At 36.3% G+C, this 21475-nt stretch overlaps 4 protein-coding genes across 5 annotated transcripts; 3 read left to right on the plus strand and 1 right to left on the minus strand.

Moving 5' to 3' along the window:
- Window positions 1-6331: 6331 nt before the first annotated feature.
- LOC147551455 (GDSL esterase/lipase At4g16230-like) lies at window positions 6332-8736 on the plus strand. Its single transcript, XM_086670885.1, has 5 exons — window positions 6332-6873; window positions 7140-7270; window positions 7563-7808; window positions 7930-8185; window positions 8281-8736. The coding sequence occupies exons 1-5, from the start codon at window positions 6624-6626 to the stop codon at window positions 8502-8504; spliced, it is 1107 nt and encodes a 368-aa protein (XP_086527011.1). The 5' UTR covers window positions 6332-6623; the 3' UTR covers window positions 8505-8736.
- Window positions 8737-9907: 1171 nt separating this feature from the next.
- LOC147551456 (GDSL esterase/lipase At4g16230-like) lies at window positions 9908-11682 on the plus strand. Its single transcript, XM_086670886.1, has 5 exons — window positions 9908-10148; window positions 10233-10363; window positions 10482-10715; window positions 10804-11059; window positions 11316-11682. Exons 1-5 carry the CDS (start codon window positions 9908-9910, stop codon window positions 11540-11542), a joined length of 1089 nt encoding a protein of 362 aa, XP_086527012.1. The 3' UTR covers window positions 11543-11682.
- A 2164-nt stretch (window positions 11683-13846) lies between these two features.
- Window positions 13847-15797, plus strand: ECHIA (enoyl-CoA hydratase/isomerase A). Its single transcript, XM_086669917.1, has 3 exons — window positions 13847-14448; window positions 15175-15457; window positions 15531-15797. Exons 1-3 carry the CDS (start codon window positions 14036-14038, stop codon window positions 15633-15635), a joined length of 801 nt encoding a protein of 266 aa, XP_086526043.1. The 5' UTR covers window positions 13847-14035; the 3' UTR covers window positions 15636-15797.
- A 1846-nt stretch (window positions 15798-17643) lies between these two features.
- LOC147551458 (uncharacterized) lies at window positions 17644-19857 on the minus strand. 2 transcript variants are annotated; one of them, XM_086669914.1, is made up of 4 exons: window positions 19517-19857; window positions 18557-19066; window positions 18114-18451; window positions 17644-18024 (listed from the first exon to the last, which is right to left on the minus strand). In XM_086669914.1, exons 2-4 carry the CDS (start codon window positions 19059-19061, stop codon window positions 17866-17868), a joined length of 1002 nt encoding a protein of 333 aa, XP_086526040.1. In that variant the 5' UTR covers window positions 19062-19066; window positions 19517-19857; the 3' UTR covers window positions 17644-17865. The 2 variants fall into 2 exon arrangements, with proteins under 2 accessions (XP_086526040.1, XP_086526041.1); XM_086669915.1 differs by having other exon boundaries at window positions 19227-19525.
- Between the last annotated feature and the right edge of the window lie 1618 nt (window positions 19858-21475).

Consider the following 21475-nt stretch of genomic DNA (forward strand, 5'->3'; position numbering starts at 1 on the left):
TCATTTTTCTTGCAACTCTTTTTATTTATTTCTATCCAAAACAAAATGTATAGTCAAAATTCTTTGATTACCGATACACGTGTCTTCAACTAGTTATGGGTTCTCCATAACTTCTATAAAGATTCACCGATACCAAGAGTAAGATATTTTTTTGAATAATTTATATATATAAAATAATGAAGATGGTATAACAAATCTGACGATGGTGAATCGGAGTTTATCATGGAGGAGAAAGCATAAAAGAGGAAGATTCGGCAAAGGGAAACTCTTCGCCGGAAGAACTGGATCTTGTGAAAAGGTTAAACCTTTGAACGATAAACACACTCGAATATAACCGAGTGGAGGTGAAGAAGATGATCGTCTCGTTGATAACCGAGAGAGATGGAGAAGGGATGATGGTCTCGGGTATAACCGAGATGATATGTGACGACTCTCGGGTGAAGCCGAGTGTGATAGTATGGATACCCGGGTATAACCGAGAGAGAGAAGAATGGAGCTCTCGGTTGTAACCGAGGATGATTGATGATGATTAGTGAACAATTGATCGTGAGAGAGGGAGAGAGAGAGCTAGGTAAATACCTTGTTTATTAACACTACAACTTGATTCATTACATTGTCTATGGAGATACATATTTATAGGTTTATAACTTAGGAGTCTTATAAAATCTAAAAACTAAAACTCTATCTTTATCTAATGTAATCCTAATAGAATTAGGATTATCTAATGTAATCCTAATAGAATTAGGATTAATGAAGACCAACCCACTCGGTTGTGACCGAGTGGAATTGACTCTCTAACACTCCCCCTCAAGTTAGAGCGGGAATGGAAGTAACGCCTAACTTGCCAATAATGTTCTTGAACGGTTCTGCCCCGAGTGGTTTTGTGAAGATATCTGCTAGCTGAGTATCTGAACTTGTAAAGCGCGTGGCAATGACGTTATCTTTGATCTTCTCACGAACGATGTGGCAATCGATCTCAATGTGTTTGGTACGCTCGTGAAAAACGGGATTATCAGCAATGTGGAGAGCGGCTTTGTTGTCGCAGTAAACTGTCATCGGATCTGAGTGATCGATTCCAAAATCAAGTAATAAATACTTGAGCCATTGTAATTCGCATGTGAGGATGGCTAAAGCTCGATATTCTGCTTCTGCCGAAGATTTGGCAACGGTGGGTTGCTTCTTTGATTTCCATGAAAGTGGGCTAGATCCCAACATTGTAAAATATCCTGTAGTTGATCTACGGGTCGAAGGACAACCAGCCCAGTCTGAATCACAGTAACCTGTAATATGGAGAGAGCTGTTTGCGGATAAAAATACTCCTTTATCAAGGGTACCTTTCAAGTATCGTAGAACGCGATGAGCGGCGTCTAGGTGTACCTGACTAGGTGTTTGCATGAATTGACTAAGGTTATTCACAGCAAAAGCGATATCTGGCCGTGTAACTGTTAAGTAGAGAAGCCGGCCAATAAGGCGACGGTAAACTGACGGATCTGACAATGGTGTACCGTCAGTGGGACGAAGGCGGAGTTTTTGTTCCATAGGAAACTCCGAAGGACGTGCAGCGGTCAGTCCAGAATCTTTTAGAATGTCAAGTGCATATTTTCGTTGACATAGAAAAATGCCTTGTGAAGAACGAGATACTTCAATACCAAGAAAGTACTGGAGACGTCCTAAATCTTTTAGTGAGAAAGCATTGTTTAGGAATGATTTTAACTGGGAAATAGCATGATCATTATTTCCTGTGATAATGATATCATCCACATAGACTAAAACATAAATCTGAGTGGAGTGGGAACGAAAAGTAAAAAGCGAATAATCGCTCTTAGATTGAGAGAAACCACGTTCGATTAGAACGGAGGAAAATTTGGAAAACCACTGACGGGAAGCCTGTTTGAGACCATAAAGGGATTTATGAAGGCGGCATACTTTAGACTCCCCCTTAGACGAAAATCCGGGGGGAAGTTTCATGTAAACCTCCTCATGTAGGTCGCCTTGGAGGAAGGCATTATTAACATCCAACTGATGGAGAGACCAGCCTTTAATGGCGGCGAGAGAAAGAAGAACTCGAACGGTTACTAGTTTAGCAACTGGAGCAAAAGTGTCATTGTAATCTAACCCCTCTATTTGGGTGTAGCCTTTAGCCACTAAGCGAGCTTTATAGCGCTCTATGGAGCCATCGGGCTTGAATTTTATTTTATACACCCATTTACAACCGATAGGCTTCTTGCCGGGTGGTAAGTTAGTAAGAGTCCATGTTGTGTTTTCTTCCAAGGCAGAAATTTCCTTGGCCATTGCATCCTTCCAATGAGAAGATTTCATTGCCTGGGTGAAAGAAGTGGGTTCGGTTGAGGACAAGACCGAGGAAAGAAATTGTTGATGAGAACTAGAAAAAGAGTTGATGGAAAAGTAGTTTTCAAGTGGGTACTTGACGGTGGTGGTGTTGGAGCAAACATAGTCTTTGAGGTGACTAGGTGGATGGCGTGACCGAACCGGTCTGCCGGAATCAACGACGGAAGAGTCGGAAGCGGGAACATCGGTCGCGGGCAGGGGCAGCGAAGGGACCGAGCTGGGATTGATGACAGGAGGTTCTGACGGCACCCCTGAAATGGGGAGTCCGTCAGAATTTTCTGTCGGCACCCCCGAAGGGGAATTAAGAGGCCGGGCTTCCGAAGACGGGTCAGCAGGGGTGTCTGGAGGCACCCCTGAAACAGAGTCGGTAGCAGGGACGACAGGAACAGTAGGTTCATCGGTGAACCTGCTGCTGTCGGACAGTGAGTTGGGAGCAGACTCGTTAATCACCGGAAAATTAAAACTACCGTCGTCATCGATAAAGAGGGACGGGGATGGATCGGTGAGAGAAGGTTGTGCCGGAGGCGGAGAGGCCATCGGAAAGCGGTTCTCGAAGAATGACACATCTCGTGAGATAAAGATACGTTGAGTAGAGATATCGTAGATACGGTAACCCTTCTGTCCACTTGGATAGCCAAGAAAGATGCCGGCGGAGGACCGGGCGTCCATCTTGGTTTTTACCAAAGGGATACGGGCATAGCAAAGGCATCCGAATACACGTAAGTGTGAAAGATTCGGAGGAGCACCCATGAGAATTTCATGAGGGGATTTCCCATCAAGAATTGGTGTGGGTAATTTATTTATGAGATAGACGGCGGTTAAGACGCATTCTCCCCAAAAGGAAAGAGGGAGGTGAGCTTGAAGTCGTAAAGATCTAGCGACTTCAAGAATGTGGCGATGTTTTCGCTCAACAACACCGTTTTGTTGAGGCGTATAAGTGCAACTACGTTGGTGGGTAATCCCTTTTTCAAGAAACCAACTTTGGAGAGAATGATTCATGAACTCAGAACCATTGTCCGATCTAATTGTTTTTATCACACAATTAAATTGTGTATGAACGTAATTAGAAAAATTCCTAATTAGCATAGTAGAATCCGATTTAGAACTTAGAAGGAATATCCAAGTACAACGAGAAAAATCGTCAACAAGGGTCAAAAAATAACGACACCCGGAGGTGGAGGGAACCGGAAAAGGACCCCATATATCGGCATGAACTAACTCAAATATATGAGTGGAAGAAGTAGTGCTAGTAGGAAAAGGCAATCGACATTGCTTAGAAAGCGGGCATATATCGCACGACACTTTTTTCGATAAGAATTTAAAATTCATACATGGAAGTCTAGAATTAAAAAACTGAAAACGAGAAAAAGATGGATGGCCTAAACGGCAATGCCATAAAGAAAAAGACTCATGACTAGATGTATCTCGAACTAAATTGGAAACGGAAAGAATTTGACGCTCCGTGCGAAGGAAGTAAAGGTCGTCATGAAGACTACCATGCCCAATCTCCATCTTCGTTGTTCGGTCCCGAAAAAGACATAAGTCATTGTCAAATAAGACGGTACAACGAAGAGATTTAGAAATTTGAGATACAGATATGAGATTAAATTGAAAAGATGGAATATGAAGCACATCTTGTAAATAAAATCTATTGGAAAAATAGACCGAACCAATATGGAGAACCTTAACTCTTGATCCATCGGGTAATCTAACAAATAAATCCGGAGGAGCAAGAGAATAGGAAGAAAACCGTGATAAAACGGAACATATGTGTTTAGCGGCACCGGAATCAATAACCCAAGGAGGGTGAAAAGAAGAATAGTACTTACTTGTAAGATTGACGTGGGGGTCTTTAGTGGTATCGTGAACTTGAGAAGTTTCGGAAGCTTCGGGAGTAGTCATGATTCAAAAAAAAATAATGGCTCTTATACCATGTGAAAAGGTTAAACCTTTGAACGATAAACACACTCGAATATAACCGAGTGGAGGTGAAGAAGATGATCGTCTCGTTGATAACCGAGAGAGATGGAGAAGGGATGATGGTCTCGGGTATAACCGAGATGATATGTGACGACTCTCGGGTGAAGCCGAGTGTGATAGTATGGATACCCGGGTATAACCGAGAGAGAGAAGAATGGAGCTCTCGGTTGTAACCGAGGATGATTGATGATGATTAGTGAACAATTGATCGTGAGAGAGGGAGAGAGAGAGCTAGGTAAATACCTTGTTTATTAACACTACAACTTGATTCATTACATTGTCTATGGAGATACATATTTATAGGTTTATAACTTAGGAGTCTTATAAAATCTAAAAACTAAAACTCTATCTTTATCTAATGTAATCCTAATAGAATTAGGATTATCTAATGTAATCCTAATAGAATTAGGATTAATGAAGACCAACCCACTCGGTTGTGACCGAGTGGAATTGACTCTCTAACAGATCTCGAACTCTGTTTCTCTCTCTAGGAAGAAAACGGTTTTGACTCCTCCCACATCTTCATTATTTTATATATATAAATAAATTATTCAAAAAAAATATATTTATTTATTGTGTCTATAAAATTTTTTGGAAAAATTAGAAAAATAAAAGTTAAAAAAATTCTTTCTGAGATAGTGGCCTTGCACTTCATAAAAAAATTATTTAATGATGTTATAATCTGTATAGAAACATAAATGTTGTCGCTCAATCAAAAGTTGAATTCTACAACAATATATTTCTTCGATGTGCTTCTTCCACCCTTAAACTAGGTTGACATGGTGATGCGAGGTCTTGGTTTTTTTTTTTCTTTTCCGGAGATAGATCACATTGGACCAACTTTATTTGTTAAATCTACAATAGATATTATTCTAGAAGATTAAATTAATCAGATCAAGTTCATAAATACATGATTAAAACTAGTAAAACTATGAAAATTGACTCCTAAAGAGGCTAAATTTATATAATATATGTGGAGCAATTAGAGAGAGGAGTTTATTGGTTAAATGCACATAGGCTAGAATGTGCTCTGTCCTTAAACTTGTTTGGCATATTATAGAAAACAGAAAGAGAGAAGGATCTAAACCATTAAAACCTATAATCAGTGAGTTGCATTGAATAGGATGGAAGGACGGGCAGTTGGAAATTCAATTTGAACAGCTTAATTTCTTATGTTCTGTTTTTGCATGTTACAACCAACAGAGCTAATGATAACTTTTAATAAATGAAACTAATGACCACATGCTTTGGAATCGCTTGTTGAAAAGTACAAGATATTTACGTGGTTCGGCTTGTAAAACGTCTTCAACGGCGAGCAATGGCGGGATGATTTCCACTGTGATAAGAAAATAAATTACATAAAGGATCCGTGAGGATAAATATCCCACTGAAATTCTAATCCGACCGCCTCACCAATTATTTCTTTATGATTCCAAAATATATATATGGATATCCATAGTATTGGTGACTGCATTGAAGGCATGCTTCGCAATTAACCAGAGGTCAACCCTGCTAAATGGGTCCAAAATTGTGTGTTGAGGCCGCAGCGAGTTAGCAATTTCCAAACCGGAGTTAGATATCGACCCATATTCAAGACACTTTCAACATTACCCGCATACTAGCTCTCGTTAATTATTTTTCAAGTCTTACAGTGATTGATGTGAGGTCAACTTGATTGCATACCCTGCTAAATTATCTTTGCATTTTTTATTGTCCCACCAAAAATTTCACCAAAAACCAACTTCCCAATAGTGCTAATCCAAGAAGTGTAAAGAATTTATTATTGGTTCCAAATAATTTCTTTGTTTATTTCTTTATTTTAATCTATTTTTGAAATACAAATTCAAATTGATTTATCTCTCAAAGGGTTGGTTCTAAAATTTGAAGATCATTGAATGCCATTTCCTTCCCAACTACTCTGTTTTTCAAATCAATATTGATCCACAATGGGTAAGTCTCCTACCAACATTAGACCTTTCTGTCCCAACAGATTTCATTTCATAATGAAGGCTTTCTATATTTGTACATTCATAATTTGTTCATTTATTGGTCCAATATGAACTGTAAATTCTACTTCTTTTATTTTCGGGGAGAAGATTTCTTGTATAAAAGGCTTCCAAGGGCTAGGGTTTCTCTGCATTCTTTCTTCTTCATTCACTTGATTGAAGTTGAAGCCAGTCAAATACAAATATATTAAACACATTATACAACAGAAGAAATTTTGTCACCAATATTATACTTTGTTTTTTTTTTCATCTCATATTCAGATTAGAGAAAAATCAAGCTTTTAAAGTATGGGTAGATCTTCAAATTCTCAAATTTTTATTTTTGTTGTTGTTGTTGTTGTTCAAATTTTGGGCTTGATTGAGGATTGTTTGGGTCAGGATTTTCCATCTAATTTTGTTTTTGGAGATTCTTTGGTTGATGCTGGAAACAATAACTATATTGTTTCTCTGTCAAAAGCAAATTATGTACCCAATGGGATTGATCTTGGGAAACCTACTGGACGTTACACGAATGGAAGAACAATTCCTGACATTATTGGTTAGTTTCTTGGTTCATCTTCATTTTCTGATGGTATAAGAGTAATGCTAGCAAACAAAAAAAGTTGGGCAGACTCTCGACAGAAATCCTATGTGGTTTGTTGTGATTCGCAGTTATGTAGATCATAACCATCGGGAGCACGAACCCCAACAAGTCACATATGATTTCTGTCTAGAGTCTGCCTGGTTTTTCTTGTTCCCTAGCATTTTTCCTTCATTAATGAACTTTAACTCATTCGAAACTGATGGGGTTTGATTTATGATTAGGTCAAGAATTGGGTGTGAAAGGTTTTACTCCTCCTTACTTGGATCCAACTACAACTGGAGATGTTATTCTTCATGGAGTCAATTATGCTTCTGGAGGTGGTGGCATTCTTAATTATACTGGCAAAATTTTTGTAAGCTTCTCTACTATACTTCTATTTTGGATCGTAACGTTGTGAGTGATCCATCGACTGACCGAGAAAAACAGGTTCCGAGGGCATCTTATAAGACTAGGGCATCAAACAGAGTAAATGGATTGGGTCAAACATCCCAAAACGGGTTTTCTTGTTCGTTTCGGGGTTTTAAACCGACCCATTTTAAAACAGTTCTGATATTTCAGAACTCTTTGACATACATTGATACATACATTTGGTAAAACTCTTCTCTGCTTTTCTCTGATCTAACTTAGTATTGTCTATCCAATAGGGTGGCCGAATCAACTTGGATGCACAGCTTGATAATTTTGCCAACAATAGGCAATACATAATCTCAAGACTCGGCGAAGCAGCGGCTTTAAAACTTCTGAATAGAGCTTTCTTTTCACTCACAATGGGTGCAAACGATTTCCTCAACAATTACTTAGTTCCTATTCTCTCAGTCCCTGAGCAGAAGTTGATTTCCCCTCAAATGTTTGTAGACGCATTGATCGCTAAATACAGACTTCAACTAACAGTAAGAGTTCCTCATTTCCGTTTCAAAGCCTTAAAAGTTGAAACCCGTTACTGTCCAAGTACCTTAGACTTGTAAAGTATTCGGCGTTCATGTTTTTCTTTTTTTCGGTTGCTTAATGCAGAGATTGTATAATTTGGGTGCTAGAAAGATTGTTGTGAGTAATGTTGGACCAGTTGGGTGCTGCCCTTATCAAAGAGATGTCGGATCAACATCCGATGGTTCCTGCAGTGTCATTGCGAACGATATGGCCAAGTCATATAACAAGCAGTTAAAGAGCCTTGTCATGGAATTGAACACAAATCTTGTCGGAGCTCGATTTCTATATGGAGATGTCTACCGAATTGCAGATGATATAATCCAAAATTATCAATCTTATGGTACATGTTTATATCGAACTGCACTACTCGATTTCGTGCTACAAGTTAGATAAACTTTTTCTAGCTTCAAACTAAGGATTGATTTTCTTTTACAGGTTTTGAGAACTCTGACTCGGCGTGTTGTTATGTTACTGGTAACCATGGAGGTATGATACCGTGTGGTCCACCGTCTAAAGTATGTGAAGATCGATCCAAGTACGTGTTTTGGGATCCATATCATCCTTCTGATGCTGCTAATGTGATTATAGCGAAGCGAATTCTTGATGGTGATTCTAATGATATTTACCCAATGAATGTTAGGAAACTCTTCGAGATGTGATTTAAGGACTAATTCTAAGTTTAAAAAACAAAAATCATTTCTCAAATTGATTCTTTTAATTATGTTTAATGGTATGGAAGTCCCTAATGTTGGAGCTTAGAAGCTCCTAATTCTACATAATTGTTATGTCTAGAAATTTGGAGGTTTCAACATCTCAAATCTTCCATTTTCTTTTGATATATATTTCTGTATTATGAAATTCCTGGTTTATAATATAATGTTAAAGTTTTCTAAATTTTATATTTCGAGTAGATGCAGTATTCAGTGTTATTAAGGGAGAGTTACCTAAGTAGTATGAAAGCTAAATGGGTTGGATACTTACCCAACGAATTCAACACTGTAACCTTTTACCCATCGAGGCACTAAGAGCATCCCAACGGCACTGGAAATCACCAAATTTTAGTGATTTCCAGTGCCAACCCAACCCAATGACACTGGAGATCACCAAAGATCTCCAATGCCATGCACAGTGACCGATCAAATATGGTCAGTCACTGTTCATCCCACCAAAATGGTGGGATGGTGAGCCCTTCGTTTTTTAATTTATAATTCATCCTCTTTTTAATCCTTTTTAGTACCTTTACTCATTTTAATGTTTGTATTTGGTCCCCACAAAATATTTCTTTTTGGTCCTCATAAAACAATAAATGTCGTAATGGTCTTAATTTGTAGTTTAAGTCTTATAATTCTAATTACTATTTTAATAAATTAATTGTTATCTTATTTTATTTAAAAAAAATAAGTATTAAAAATGATAAAATGAAATTTGATATGATGAATAGTGATTTGGTGGGAGTTTTAGAGTTTTGTCTTTGAGTTCAAAAATTTGAAAACACCAAATAACTTGGTGAAGATTCTTTTAGTGATTTTTTTGGTGCCGACTAGGGGATGCTCTAAGTCTCACACAAATCTACTTTGAAATAATATATATATATATATACGAAAATAGTTCCTCATGAATAAAAAGGTGATCATGAACATGATTGTTGATCTTGCTCCTAAAGTATTTGCCAATCAAATTTGACTTTACGATCCATAGTGAGATCATCCCAACAAAAATATGTCACATACTCACATCTCAATTCAATAAAAACAAATTTGGGTTAACTTCTGTCAAGACTTGCCTCCATGACCATGAAAAAACTGCCCTAAAAGTCTAGAGACATGATTTCTCTAACGGCAGATAATACTATTGCGTGTACATAAAATTTCCCACTCAATTTGAAGTAATGGGCAGGCAAACAAGTTCTAGAACTTGCTCAAAATCAAGAAAAAAAATTAAACAAATGGGGAATAGATATAATCAGTTTTAAGAACTGATTTTGAAATGCATGAAACAGTTATAAATAGAGTAGTATGTAGTTCTCTGTTTTTCTTATTCCAAAAGGAAGAAAGTTTAAATCATGGGTATAAACTCATACCAAAATTTACTTATACTTGTTGAATTTTTAGCCATTTTCAGTGGTTATCTGGCCCAAAATCACCCACCCTCATCTTTTTTTGTGTTTGGGGATTCATTGGTTGATGCTGGAAACAATAACTATATCACTACTCTTGGAAAAGCTAATTTCCTTCCTTATGGGATTGATATTGGGAAAGCCACAGGACGTTTCACAAATGCAAGAACAATTATTGATATTATAGGTTAATCTAAACTATATTTACTCTGTTTTGGGTTAATTATCATTTTTCAAGTTTGGGTTTAATTTGATTGATAATGGTTATAAGGTGAAGAGTTGGGTTTGAACCCTAAGCTTCCTCCTTACTTGGATCCAACTACAATAGGAGATATTATTCTTCATGGGGTCAACTATGCATCTGGTGGGGCTGGTATTCTTAATGACACTGGCAGGATCTTAGTAAGAACTTTAAACTCTTTCATTCTCTCTCTCTCTCTCTCTCTCTCTCTCTCTCTCTCTCTCTCTCTCTCTCTCTCTCTCTCTTTCTATCTCTAACTTGTAATGTGTTGTTGTATAGGGTGGTAGAATTAGCATGGATGCACAAGTAGACAACTTTGCCAATAATAGGCAAGATATAATCTCAAGAATTGGTGCTGAGGCAGCTTTACAATTTCTAGGAAAATCTCTCTTCTCTGTGACAATGGGTGCTAATGATTTTATCACCAACTATTTGACACCCATTTCTAGTTCATTGGTTCCTCCTGATATGTTTATAGATTTGTTGATTTCAAAATATAGATCCCAACTAACAGTAAGAACTCGTCGCCACTAAAGATCAAATTTTTTACCTCAACTTTTATTCTTCTTCTTCATGCCAAGCTATTTTCTTGTGTTGGCAGAGATTATACAATTATGGAGCAAGAAAGATTATTGTTTATAGTATTCCACCTATTGGTTGTATCCCAAGTCAAAGGGATTTAAACCCGTTGGCAGGAGATTCGTGCGTCGCCTTTCCAAATCAATTAGCTAAATCATTCAACAACAAGGTGAAGAGTCTTGTGATCGAGTTGAACTCAAGTCTTGTTGGATCTAGATTTGTATATCCAGATGCTTATAACGTTACATATGATATCATGCAGAACTTCCAATCTTATGGTATGTATTTCTCTTATTGTATTATATTTTTAAAATTATGTCAGCCTATTTGGTCTTACTCTCTTAGCTATAGACGGGGTTGAAATGAACATCGACACTAGAGATAGCGTTACTAAGATAGAGTCGCTAAAGCCCATCTGGCCTGGCACAATTGAACAATGGGTTTGAGGAGGGGGATTGCCTAAGCCATATCTTGGACCAATCTTTTTAACTAGAGTGGGGTAACTGATAACACTAATGAAATTGATCAATGCAGGTTTTGAGAACTCAAATTCTTCTTGTTGTAGAGTTGCGGGTCGCTTTGGAGGTTTGGTTCCATGTCTGGCAACGTCAATAGTTTGTCCAAACCGATCCAAGTATATGTTTTGGGACCCATTCCATCCAACTGAGGCTACTAATCTCATTATCGCCAAACGGTTTCTCAACGGAGACATTAACGACATTTACCCAATAAATCTCCGCCAACTCTTCCAAGCTTCTTAGGTTCCCTGTGAATAATATTATGTATGAAAGGACAATACATAACTTCAGATTCTTCTTCATTCAATGATCAGACACTCCATAAATATGTTGTAGGAAATGCATTGGCAATATGAAATAATGCTGATCAATTATTTGTCCTCTATTTTTTCTTATGGTTCTGTTCCAACTGAATTCAGTTACATAAAAAAAACTATACGTTGCATTTTTCGTTGGCCAGCATCGATTTTAAGGGAGGATAAAAACCAAATGCCTCTACGAACTCCAGTCGTCGACTTTTGGTTCGAAAAAGAAAAGAGGAAGAGGTGGGTGATAAACACCCTCGAATTTGGGCACTGCCTCTAACCATACTTGGTCAACTTGTTTTGACCAAGTTTTGAGTAAAAAACACATTGCCTTTAACATGTTGCGCATTGCCAATAAAACTTCTCAAATTCAATACGGCTCAAAAAATGAAGGTGAGGGATTTGTGATAAGAACTTAAGTTCTTCTCTATCTCTAGGCCAGCCAAAGATAAACGTAATACTAATATTAAACTTTATTAATAACTTCAAGATTCATATTCATATTCATATCTACTATGAACTCAGCCATATATATAGGCTACAACTAGACAAATTAGACTCTAGCTAGGACTCAATATTTAGAAATATAGAAATATGGAAACTCCTAAACTACTTAGAAACTCTAAAATATGGAAACTCTTAATGTTAGATAACTATAGAATATCTTCTAAAATATAGAAACTCCTAATATTAAATAACTATAGAATATCTTCTAAAATATATCCTAATATTAAATATAGAGAGTATCTTTCTCTATCAATTTGGGGCATAAAGAAAAAACTTCCGGGCATAAAGACTTACTCAATCAACATTAACTTAGGGGCATAGTTATTTTTTAGCCCCAAAACAGGATTGTATACCCCCTAATCTTCATCTGTTAATGTCTCTCTCTTCTTCTTCTTCTTCTTCGTCTTCTTCTCTCTCTCTCTTGGCACTCTCACTGACTCTCTCTATGTCTGGCACTCTCACTGACTCTCTCTCGGTCTTGCACTCACTGACTCTCTCTTTTACCACTTTCCCTTTCTTTCACTCTCTAGTTCTCCTTCTTTCTAGCTCTCATTCTCGTTTTCTCTCTCCCCCTCCCCCTCGTACTGTACTTCGGTTGGTTAAAAAACCGAAAAATTTCGGTCATGTCGATCGAAATTGTTCGAAATTTTATTCCTTGGTCAGAAGTAACATGATGAGTTGCACCTGAGTCAGGATTCCATATTGTAGATGCTGAGGTAGTAGCGTTTGATGGAATAGATGAAGTGGTAAAAGAGTAAGTATTGTGAATTTCAGGAAAATAAACTTCATTATCAGAAGATTGATGTGATTCAAGTGAAGTGGGAGGATATGTATAATCTGGTTCAGAATATGTATATGGAGAATAACCTTCAATAGAATAATGTGAGTAATCAGGAAAATAAAACTTGTTACTTTAACGATGATGAAAAATATTTAAAAAGAAAAATATTTAAAAAGAAAGATAAAACTTGTTACTTTAACCTCATAGGCAACTGTAGATCTTAACAAAGGTACGAACCTGAATCTTTAATGATGAAAATCGAAATAAATAATGGAGTTTTCAGCTGGTCTAATGAAGATGAAGCAGATTTCGAGACTCAATAATGGAGGTTGAAAAAAAGATTCGATTTTAAAGAGAGAACATTAATGGTTTCCGTTTTGAAGAAGAATGAAGATAAAGTTTCTGTTAATATGATCGTGATTGGAGAGAGAAAGTGAGAGATAAAAATGGAAAACGGATATTTGAGGATTTTGAAGGAAAATCAGTTTTTGTTTATATAGAAGGTTAGATTAGGTAGTATGAATTAATATAAATTCTATGGATTTGTGTTTTCTCTAGAGATGGATACAAATGGACTAGATATCCATTTATGTTAATATTTTGGTTTATAAACCTATTATAGGATTAGAGGGGATTAAAAGTATGTTTAAGCGTAGATTTTTGGACCGTAAGTCCAAAAATTCTTGTTTTTAACTATTTTAGCAATTGTCTTTATCAGGTTTGCATTTAACGAGTTTGGACATTAACTATAAAACCTCCCAATGTCAATTTATCTTTAGGCACAAGACTTTCCTTTGTGTCCAAAACAGGGGCGAAAATGAAATCACACACCAAAAATTGGCGTAATGGACAATTATTGGGTGGGCCGTGTGGAGAGAAACTTTGGGCATGCGGTGGGCCTATTTTTGGGCATGCAGTGGGCCTATTTTTGGGCATGCTGTCGGTCCATTTCTTGGAGCCGTTTAGCATCTTCCATCATTTTGACCAAAATTTCATCACGCAATTCAAGATACAGACTTCAGTGATCACATTTGTCAGTTTCACAATCGACAAGCCTTTTAGAACCCATCTCTATATCTCTCGATAGAAAAACCCTCTATTTTATCTTTTCTTTGAATCAATACCAGAGCAGCCAAACTGAAAATGGATGGATCTTCACCACCAGAGGACCTAATACAAGTGAGAAAAGAAGAAAATGGAATTGGGTACATAACAATAAATCGACCAAAGTCTCTGAATTCATTGACAAAACAGATGATAACAGATCTAGCAAAGGGTTTCAAGAATTTGAATGAAGATGAATCTGTGAAAGTAATAGTGATATCAGGAACAGGAAGGGCATTCTGTTCAGGGGTCGACCTAACATCTGCTGAAGATGTGTTCAAAGGAGATGTCAAGGATATGGAGATTGATCCTGTGTGGCAAATGGAAAAATGTAAGAAACCCATTATTGGTGCTATTAGTGGATTTGCTGTTACTGCTGGATTTGAGATTGCCCTTGCTTGTGATATCTTGATTGCTTCTAAAGGTGCCAAATTTATGGATACCCATTCCAGGTTCTTTCTCTATCTCTAGTCAATCTTTATTGAAGATAGCCAGCCAGTACAATTTTGCTTGAATGAGTAGAGAGAGTAGATTATGCAAGTACTACATATCTTGAACTTTAAGTTAGGACACATGGTACAAGAACCCTTTCTATATTTATACATGTAAGAAACCCATTATTGGTGGGCTCGTGGAACTTTCGCCAAGAACAAAACCCCGTAGCTGTGGGCTTAGACCTAGGTGTCTAAAGCGGCACAGTATCGATAACTGCTGACATTCATCTATTTGATTATCTGTGTTTTAGCATATCAAGGATGAAACTTACAACTATTGTTAGGGGAGTTAGTTTTTTTTTATAGAGGATGGATGCTGCATACTAGGTTGAGAGTTACTTGAGAGTTGAGACAAGTTCTTTAGACACATGATTTGGCACAGGACCGTTCTTTAAACTATCTTCAAATCTTGAAAACAGTAAAAGCAACAAGCTTGGTGTCTCAAGGAAAATTGCGTCAACCCAACACTATTGTACACTCATATGGAGGGATAGAGAGTAATTTTTACTATAAATCCGTAAAATTTAAACCAACAGAGCCCCTTTAAAAGGAACATCTAGTAGCTCGGGCTAGCCTACTAATTGGCCGTCTTTGGTTAAATGCTTGAACTCATGGCTGTTGTGGCTGTCTGCCCGTGAAAACTAGTCTGGTGATATATTAGTACTAATAGTTATTTCAATGCAGGTTTGGGATATTTCCATCATGGGGATTATCTCAGAAGCTCTCACGCATAATAGGACCAAACAGAGCTAGAGAAGTTTCACTAGCCGCGACACCTTTAACTGCTGAAATGGGTGAGAAATGGGGTCTTGTGAATCATTTAGTCGAAGGAAGCGAACTAATGAAGAAAGCTCGAGAAGTTGCAGAAGCCATTATAAGAAATAACCAAAACTTGGTTGTGAAATACAAGTCTGTTATAAATGATGGCCTCAGATTGGACTTGGGTCATGCTCTCAAACTTGAAAAGGTCTGAATACTTCTCTACAAAATTCTAAGCAATTACATTTAGACTATATAATGACATCTCGCTTACACTTCAGGACAGAGCGCACGAGTATTACAATGGGATGACGAAGGAACAGTTCGAGAATATGCAGAAATTCATAGCAGGTCGGAGCTCGAAAAAACCACCTTCGAAGATGTAGGGTCTGGTCAGTTACTCTACTTATTCTGTAATAATAAATGCAACTCCTTTTTCGAATGTTCAGACAAATGAACGCCTAAAAAATAATATCGACAGTGTTGTATTACTCTCTGTGGATTATAAATCTTTTGCTTCAAATGAAAATTATGACTTTTCTCTTGTTTGCTCGGACTACTTGTGGAATTTATTTAGGCATTGAAATCCTTCTTCATATATTTAACTATATCATAACAACTTTCATCTCGAAATAGATATGCCTAAACAATGTCGATACAGTGACATGTTTTTACCACCAAATTATTTAGACTTATAAAGTACTTGATACTAGAAATGATCTATCATAGCGACATCAGTGGCGCCAAAGATGAATAATAGAGAGACGAAAAGGTACATCACCGCAGTATAAAGGATGAGTGATGCGCGGATATATTCATCGTTATTTTGTGATAAATGTTTGATCAGAAGATCCGTGTTGCAAATTATGTATAATGAGAAAGCAGTGGTAAACATATACCCAAAAATCTCCATCGTTTCTTCCCCAAGTGGCGAATGGTATATTCTAACGAGGAAAACCACAACTACTGCTAGAGTATAACTCGACAATAACAAGAAGAGAGAGGTGAAATCATGACCCTTTTTGGCTGCCCAAAATGTATAGAGAGTACAAAAGGAAGTTATAAGAGTAACTGCCATTGAACTTTCGATAATAGCCTTCGTCGAAAAAACTGCCCACAGCAACATTCCAACAAGAAATGCAAACGACAGTGTAAACACACACAAGAGAAGTATGTTCACGGGGTGGTTGCGAATATAAATAACCAGAGGAATCAAAACTATTGAGGGGATGTTCTCCATAACCATCAGCAACACCCATTCGTGCGAAAACGTTGTAGAGAAAACTAATTTCTCAAATGGGTGAAAGGTTACAACAGCATTAACCACGGCCATAGTAGAAAGAAGTTGAATGATTAAGATCAAGTAGACATCACAAATGAAAATAAGTTGATGATGACTCTCGAAAGTGGTTGGAAAAGGTTGCAGGTTATTACCTTTGCCGGCCTCAATGTCCCCGCGGATTGTTTTTGGCTCCTCTTTGTTTATGGTCATGGTTGATGAGAATTGAGAAATGGGAAAGAGAGAGAACACTAGTGTTTAAACTAATCACACAGTAGATTGTCTTTCCCTTTGGTTGCTTATAAGTATGTGAAGTGGGTTGGGATAAATGTGTTGAATTTAATGAAATTGTTTCTAAATAAGTCAATTTGTTTTGTTTTCAAGGTAAAAGAAGAAAATTGCTGTACTTTAATATCAATAATGAAAATTGGAGTTTCCATCTTAAGTGTTAATGTGATTATAGAATATTAGGAGTTCCAAATTTACCATTTAGTAGTTGTGACACAGTCACACCTACACATTCTTAGCATAACGAGTGGGAGGAATTAATTCAGACGCGTATATTTCAACATCAAGAAATAGGGTTTTCAGACAGTATATTTGTATTCCACGCGGAATACAACTAATCCCGAAAGTGCTAGTGATAAAAAAAAAAGAACTTCTAAGCAATCAAAAACTTTATCTTAAGCACTCTAACTTCGTAGAATTCATCACATTACATAAAGGATGACTATTAGTAACGATTGTAAATCCTCAATAACTTACAAGAACCATCTTAAGTTTTGGATGGACAAACCATCATTTTCTATTGCAACAATAGTGTTGCTTATTTCCTGCAACGGTTTTAATGCTGCTGTGAGCCGTGAACAAGACACTGTTACTATATTACGACATGAAACCTTCGGTAATACTGTCATAGATAGTGATCTATAATTGTTTAGTATTGCTTAGAATCGTAGAGTAAACGAATCCCCTGATTTGGTCTATTAACTCGCTTGGGTTAGGCATTCGGCTCGTTTATAGTTCCTGTAGTTGTGAGTTAGTGTGAGATAAGTTAGATTATATAGGCCAGACATGAACAAACCTCACAGAAAGAAAAAGACTACCTACTACAGTGAAAAAAAAGCTATTCATATAGTAAAGGTGTTTCTTCTTTAGATTACAATTACTGTCTCTCCTTTAGACATGAACAAAGAAATGCCCCACCCATTTTTGACAATAAAGGATCCATGACAAATTGCTATATTAAAGGCGAATTTAGAGATCGATGTACAGAAACAGTATGTCATTCTTGGCTATCGAAAAATTATTTAACAAAAATAATCAGAAACAGCATGTCACTCTTGGCTTCCGAATTTCTTTTTGATAATAGGACGAACATCATCAACACCTACTAGAGTCTGTAAGAATGAAAATAACGAAAGTAGGGCGCTATCTTTAGGATCGCCATACCAGCTCTCGATGGGTATCCCGTTCTCAACTTGTAATTGAAATACCTGAAACAACCCAGAATATATGAAATGAGAACTTTGAAGAAAAATTCTCAATCATAGTCTACATTACTTGAGTTGAGAAGGAGATATACCTGTGGAGAATTGTCAACAATGGCAGTCCTTGCTAGATCACGACCGAGAATTGTTAGATCTTTCACATACCCAGTTTCTGAGAAGACGCAAGAGTCGCGATATATCCTTTGACCAATAAGTCTATGGTCAGGATCTAGTATATCGAGCAATTTTTCAGCATAAACGCTTTGGCCTGCTGTGAAGATAATGATTTCAAACATACCCGCAACGGCTTCTAAGAACATTCTTAGGTAAGGTCTTTGTCGAACATATACTGTCTGTTCTTGTGTGCTGAAGTTAACCGAGAAGCTAAAGTCTGCCCCGTCACATGTATCTAATGTTGAGTGAACTAGAGTTTCTGTAACAAAAAAAACGAAGTTAAGATTACGAATATCGAGCAAGCCACAATATAAAAACACCCATCTCTATAGGAGCAAAAATTGTGAAGGTTTGAATTTCATACCATCTAAATCTAAAACAAGAGTAATGGGTAGTCTCTTCTGTGGTTCTCTTTGTAATAAGAAAGGCAAATGAGGTGGAATGATCTCATTAAAATCCAAGGAATTTGGTGGAAATAAAAACGAACTCGAACAATCTTCTTCTTTCTCTTCTTGATCCAATGGCCAAATTTGTTGAATTGCAAAATACAACCATGTATCATTATAATTCAATAGAGTTTCTTCATTTAGCTCATCAAAATCCCCAGAAGTTTCAGCTTTTGCGCCTTGAATCTCTCCGAAAGACCTTAAGCACCCGTCCGGTAAATCAAATATTGTGTCGAAATCCATTTGTTCATAATTTGAAGTACTGGGTTCATTTAAGATACTATCTTGATGAAGTTCAATAGACCCATCCTCTGAAAAGTTGCACTTAGTTGCATCAGGAAGACAAGATATAACCTGGGAATCTTCGTGATTTCTAGTCGTCTCTGTCGTGCTTTGATCAGAACATTGCACGACAGTTTCCATAACTCCTGTAAAGTAATGTTATCAGGGAAAGAGATTCATTAACCTCCTGAATGTTATTGCTAATAAAAAAAAACAGATCAAGAAATCTCATAAGAACTCACAACTATTAAAGCAATTAAGTCAATAACTAGTACTATTTAGCATAATCTAAAGTTAAGAACTCACAATTGCCTAATATTTCAGCTTCAAGTCAACTGAAGAAGAACAGAAGTCAATTTCAAAAATAAAAAGCAAAACCCATCACAAAATTGAAGCAAACTGAAGATCTCTACCAGAAAAGAAATAGTTCAATTTATGAGAAGAAAAGGGTTTAATTTTCTATCTGTAAACATCTAGAGCTACTAATTAAACATACCCATTGAACTTCAAATTACAATAATTGAACTTTAAAAAGTAATTTAGAATAAAAAATTGAATTAAGAGGAATTAGAAAGAGTTAGGTCAAATGATCAAACCTTAAGAATAAGTGAGCCAAATCTGAAAGAGGGTTTTTTATTTTAGTGTGGAAATCCAAAGTCCAAACTTGAAGAAGAAGGAAGAAATAGTTTGAAGAAGAAAGAGAAGCAGCTTTTTGTATTAGCTTTAACGGTCTTGATTGTACTGTTTATTTAATTAAGAACTACAGGATGTTAACACGTTTACAACTTACTGAAAAGTAGTGTGAGAAATATTAACCAATGATAGAAGGACACGTTTTGAAAGAGGATAGGTTGAAAACCTTTCATTCTGTCTTTTTCTGTGGTCCACTTTTCTCTCTCTCTCTCTTCGGCTTTTTGGTAAAATAAATGAGAAGTTCGCTGGCCTCAAAAGCAAGGATTAGTTTCATGGTGCCCCCATTTTTGTTGAGGGGAATTTAGCATTGCCCCTCACCAATAATGTCAAATTTGTTATAAATATTAGATTTATGGTGGATGACCACCACCATTTGTAACTCCCACCACCATAGGTTTTCCACCATTAAGTTGTATTCAAGCTCCATTATTGTGTGCCTATTGGATGTGTAACTCATCTAGCTAAATGCCTATATAAAGAGGTTACTTGCTAATGAAGAGGATGGATCAAACCAATGTATCATAGTACCAAACTAGTGTACCAATGTACTTAATATACCAATATATCAAAGTAGAGAAATCATCTACAAACATATGAATACAAATTCTAGTTCTACTTGTCTACAATCTCTTGGTTAATATATTTCCATTATCTTTCTTCTTCCCTACTTCTTTTATTTTCACAACACGTTATCAGCACGAATTGCTCTATCATCAATGATCAAAAAGAAGAAGAAATTTCCCACTTATTAATCAAGATACAAACAACTGAAACATGGGTAAGTTTGGTCAATTGTAATTGGTAAGTTAAAAGGTATAGAAGCTCTCTTTGTTAAATTTCCAAACTTCTTATTCTTATTTATCTCTAACCATTGGTTTTGTGATTGTTGAGGCATAGTGAATCATATCAAAAGAATATTAAAATTAAGTACATGATAATGATGAAAAAGTTGGTGTTGCAAACTAATATGAATAGCAATGCAATTTATTCAGTGGTAAGGTCAAGGTAAGTTATGCCTAAAATATATAAATTGATATTACTCTCATAACTAATGTTTAATTTTGTATGAATATATCATAATTGCATATTTTGATCTGTTAATGAAGATTACTCTCATAAGAATTTGGTTAAGATCAAATTGAAACATCATTTTGTGATTATATGAGATTACCAAACCTGAAGTTTGGTAGATGTAAAATAAGTCTTCAAATCTCAAAACTACTAGAAGAGTTTGAAGTATAAATTTCCATGAGATGATATTAAATCGAATCTCTAAAGAATGAGAATATATAATCACTATGAGTTGGTTGTAAAACAAATTAAATTTATTTACTCATTCCTGAAGAATGAAAAATATTGATATTTCAGTATTGGAATGACTTTCCATTGATTATTAAGAGACCACAACTGAACGTGTAAGAAAAATACTTCATCGAGTTCAAATTGAAATGACGTGGCAAAAATGAACATCTCATTTCACTGTATCAACATACAGTCTGATTAGATTTGAAAAAGTTCTTCACAGTGGAAGACAACCAATTTTTGTGAAATTCTTTTAAGGAGAATACAATATCACACCTTTGGTTGCACTTGTATTGCAATAAAATTTTCATCAAGTTGTGATAATATCTTCTTACGTGTCTATGGATGACGACGAGTTGAAAATTATTAGAAAATTAAATTTGTTGAATATCCGCTTTCATATTACACCTGAAGTTGTAATAACCAAAGAGAAAGTGATGATGGATTTAATAAATAAAATAAAATAAAATCACATGAAGATGATATATCTCACATGTAATTAATCACACCCGAAGTTGTGATCAGATAATAATTTTTTTCTAACGGAAAATATGATATGA

The sequence above is a fragment of the Eschscholzia californica genome, unplaced genomic scaffold, assembly GCF_041429995.1.
Source record: "Eschscholzia californica isolate CP2 unplaced genomic scaffold, dmEscCali1.0.p SCAF_3, whole genome shotgun sequence".
Classification (NCBI taxonomy): Eukaryota; Viridiplantae; Streptophyta; class Magnoliopsida; order Ranunculales; family Papaveraceae; genus Eschscholzia; species Eschscholzia californica.

What these genes read in the sequence shown, in the direction of transcription:
- LOC147551458 (XM_086669914.1), bottom strand. Translation starts at nt 19,061, where the DNA reads ATGGAAACTGTCGTGCAATGTTCTGATCAAAGCACGACAGAGACGACT. An exon ending in TCTTGTTTTAGATTTAGATG is followed by an intron (nt 18,452 to 18,556) that starts GTATGAAATTCA and finishes TTTTTGTTACAG; the next exon opens with AAACTCTAGTTCACTCAACA. An exon ending in TTGTTGACAATTCTCCACAG is followed by an intron (nt 18,025 to 18,113) that starts GTATATCTCCTT and finishes GGGTTGTTTCAG; the next exon opens with GTATTTCAATTACAAGTTGA.
- LOC147551455 (XM_086670885.1), top strand. Translation starts at nt 6,624, where the DNA reads ATGGGTAGATCTTCAAATTCTCAAATTTTTATTTTTGTTGTTGTTGTT. An exon ending in AACAATTCCTGACATTATTG is followed by an intron (nt 6,874 to 7,139) that starts GTTAGTTTCTTG and finishes ATTTATGATTAG; the next exon opens with GTCAAGAATTGGGTGTGAAA. An exon ending in CCAAAATTATCAATCTTATG is followed by an intron (nt 8,186 to 8,280) that starts GTACATGTTTAT and finishes TTTCTTTTACAG; the next exon opens with GTTTTGAGAACTCTGACTCG.
- LOC147551456 (XM_086670886.1), top strand. Translation starts at nt 9,908, where the DNA reads ATGGGTATAAACTCATACCAAAATTTACTTATACTTGTTGAATTTTTA. An exon ending in AATATAGATCCCAACTAACA is followed by an intron (nt 10,716 to 10,803) that starts GTAAGAACTCGT and finishes TTGTGTTGGCAG; the next exon opens with AGATTATACAATTATGGAGC. An exon ending in GCAGAACTTCCAATCTTATG is followed by an intron (nt 11,060 to 11,315) that starts GTATGTATTTCT and finishes TGATCAATGCAG; the next exon opens with GTTTTGAGAACTCAAATTCT.
- ECHIA (XM_086669917.1), top strand. Translation starts at nt 14,036, where the DNA reads ATGGATGGATCTTCACCACCAGAGGACCTAATACAAGTGAGAAAAGAA. An exon ending in TTTATGGATACCCATTCCAG is followed by an intron (nt 14,449 to 15,174) that starts GTTCTTTCTCTA and finishes ATTTCAATGCAG; the next exon opens with GTTTGGGATATTTCCATCAT. An exon ending in ATGCTCTCAAACTTGAAAAG is followed by an intron (nt 15,458 to 15,530) that starts GTCTGAATACTT and finishes CTTACACTTCAG; the next exon opens with GACAGAGCGCACGAGTATTA.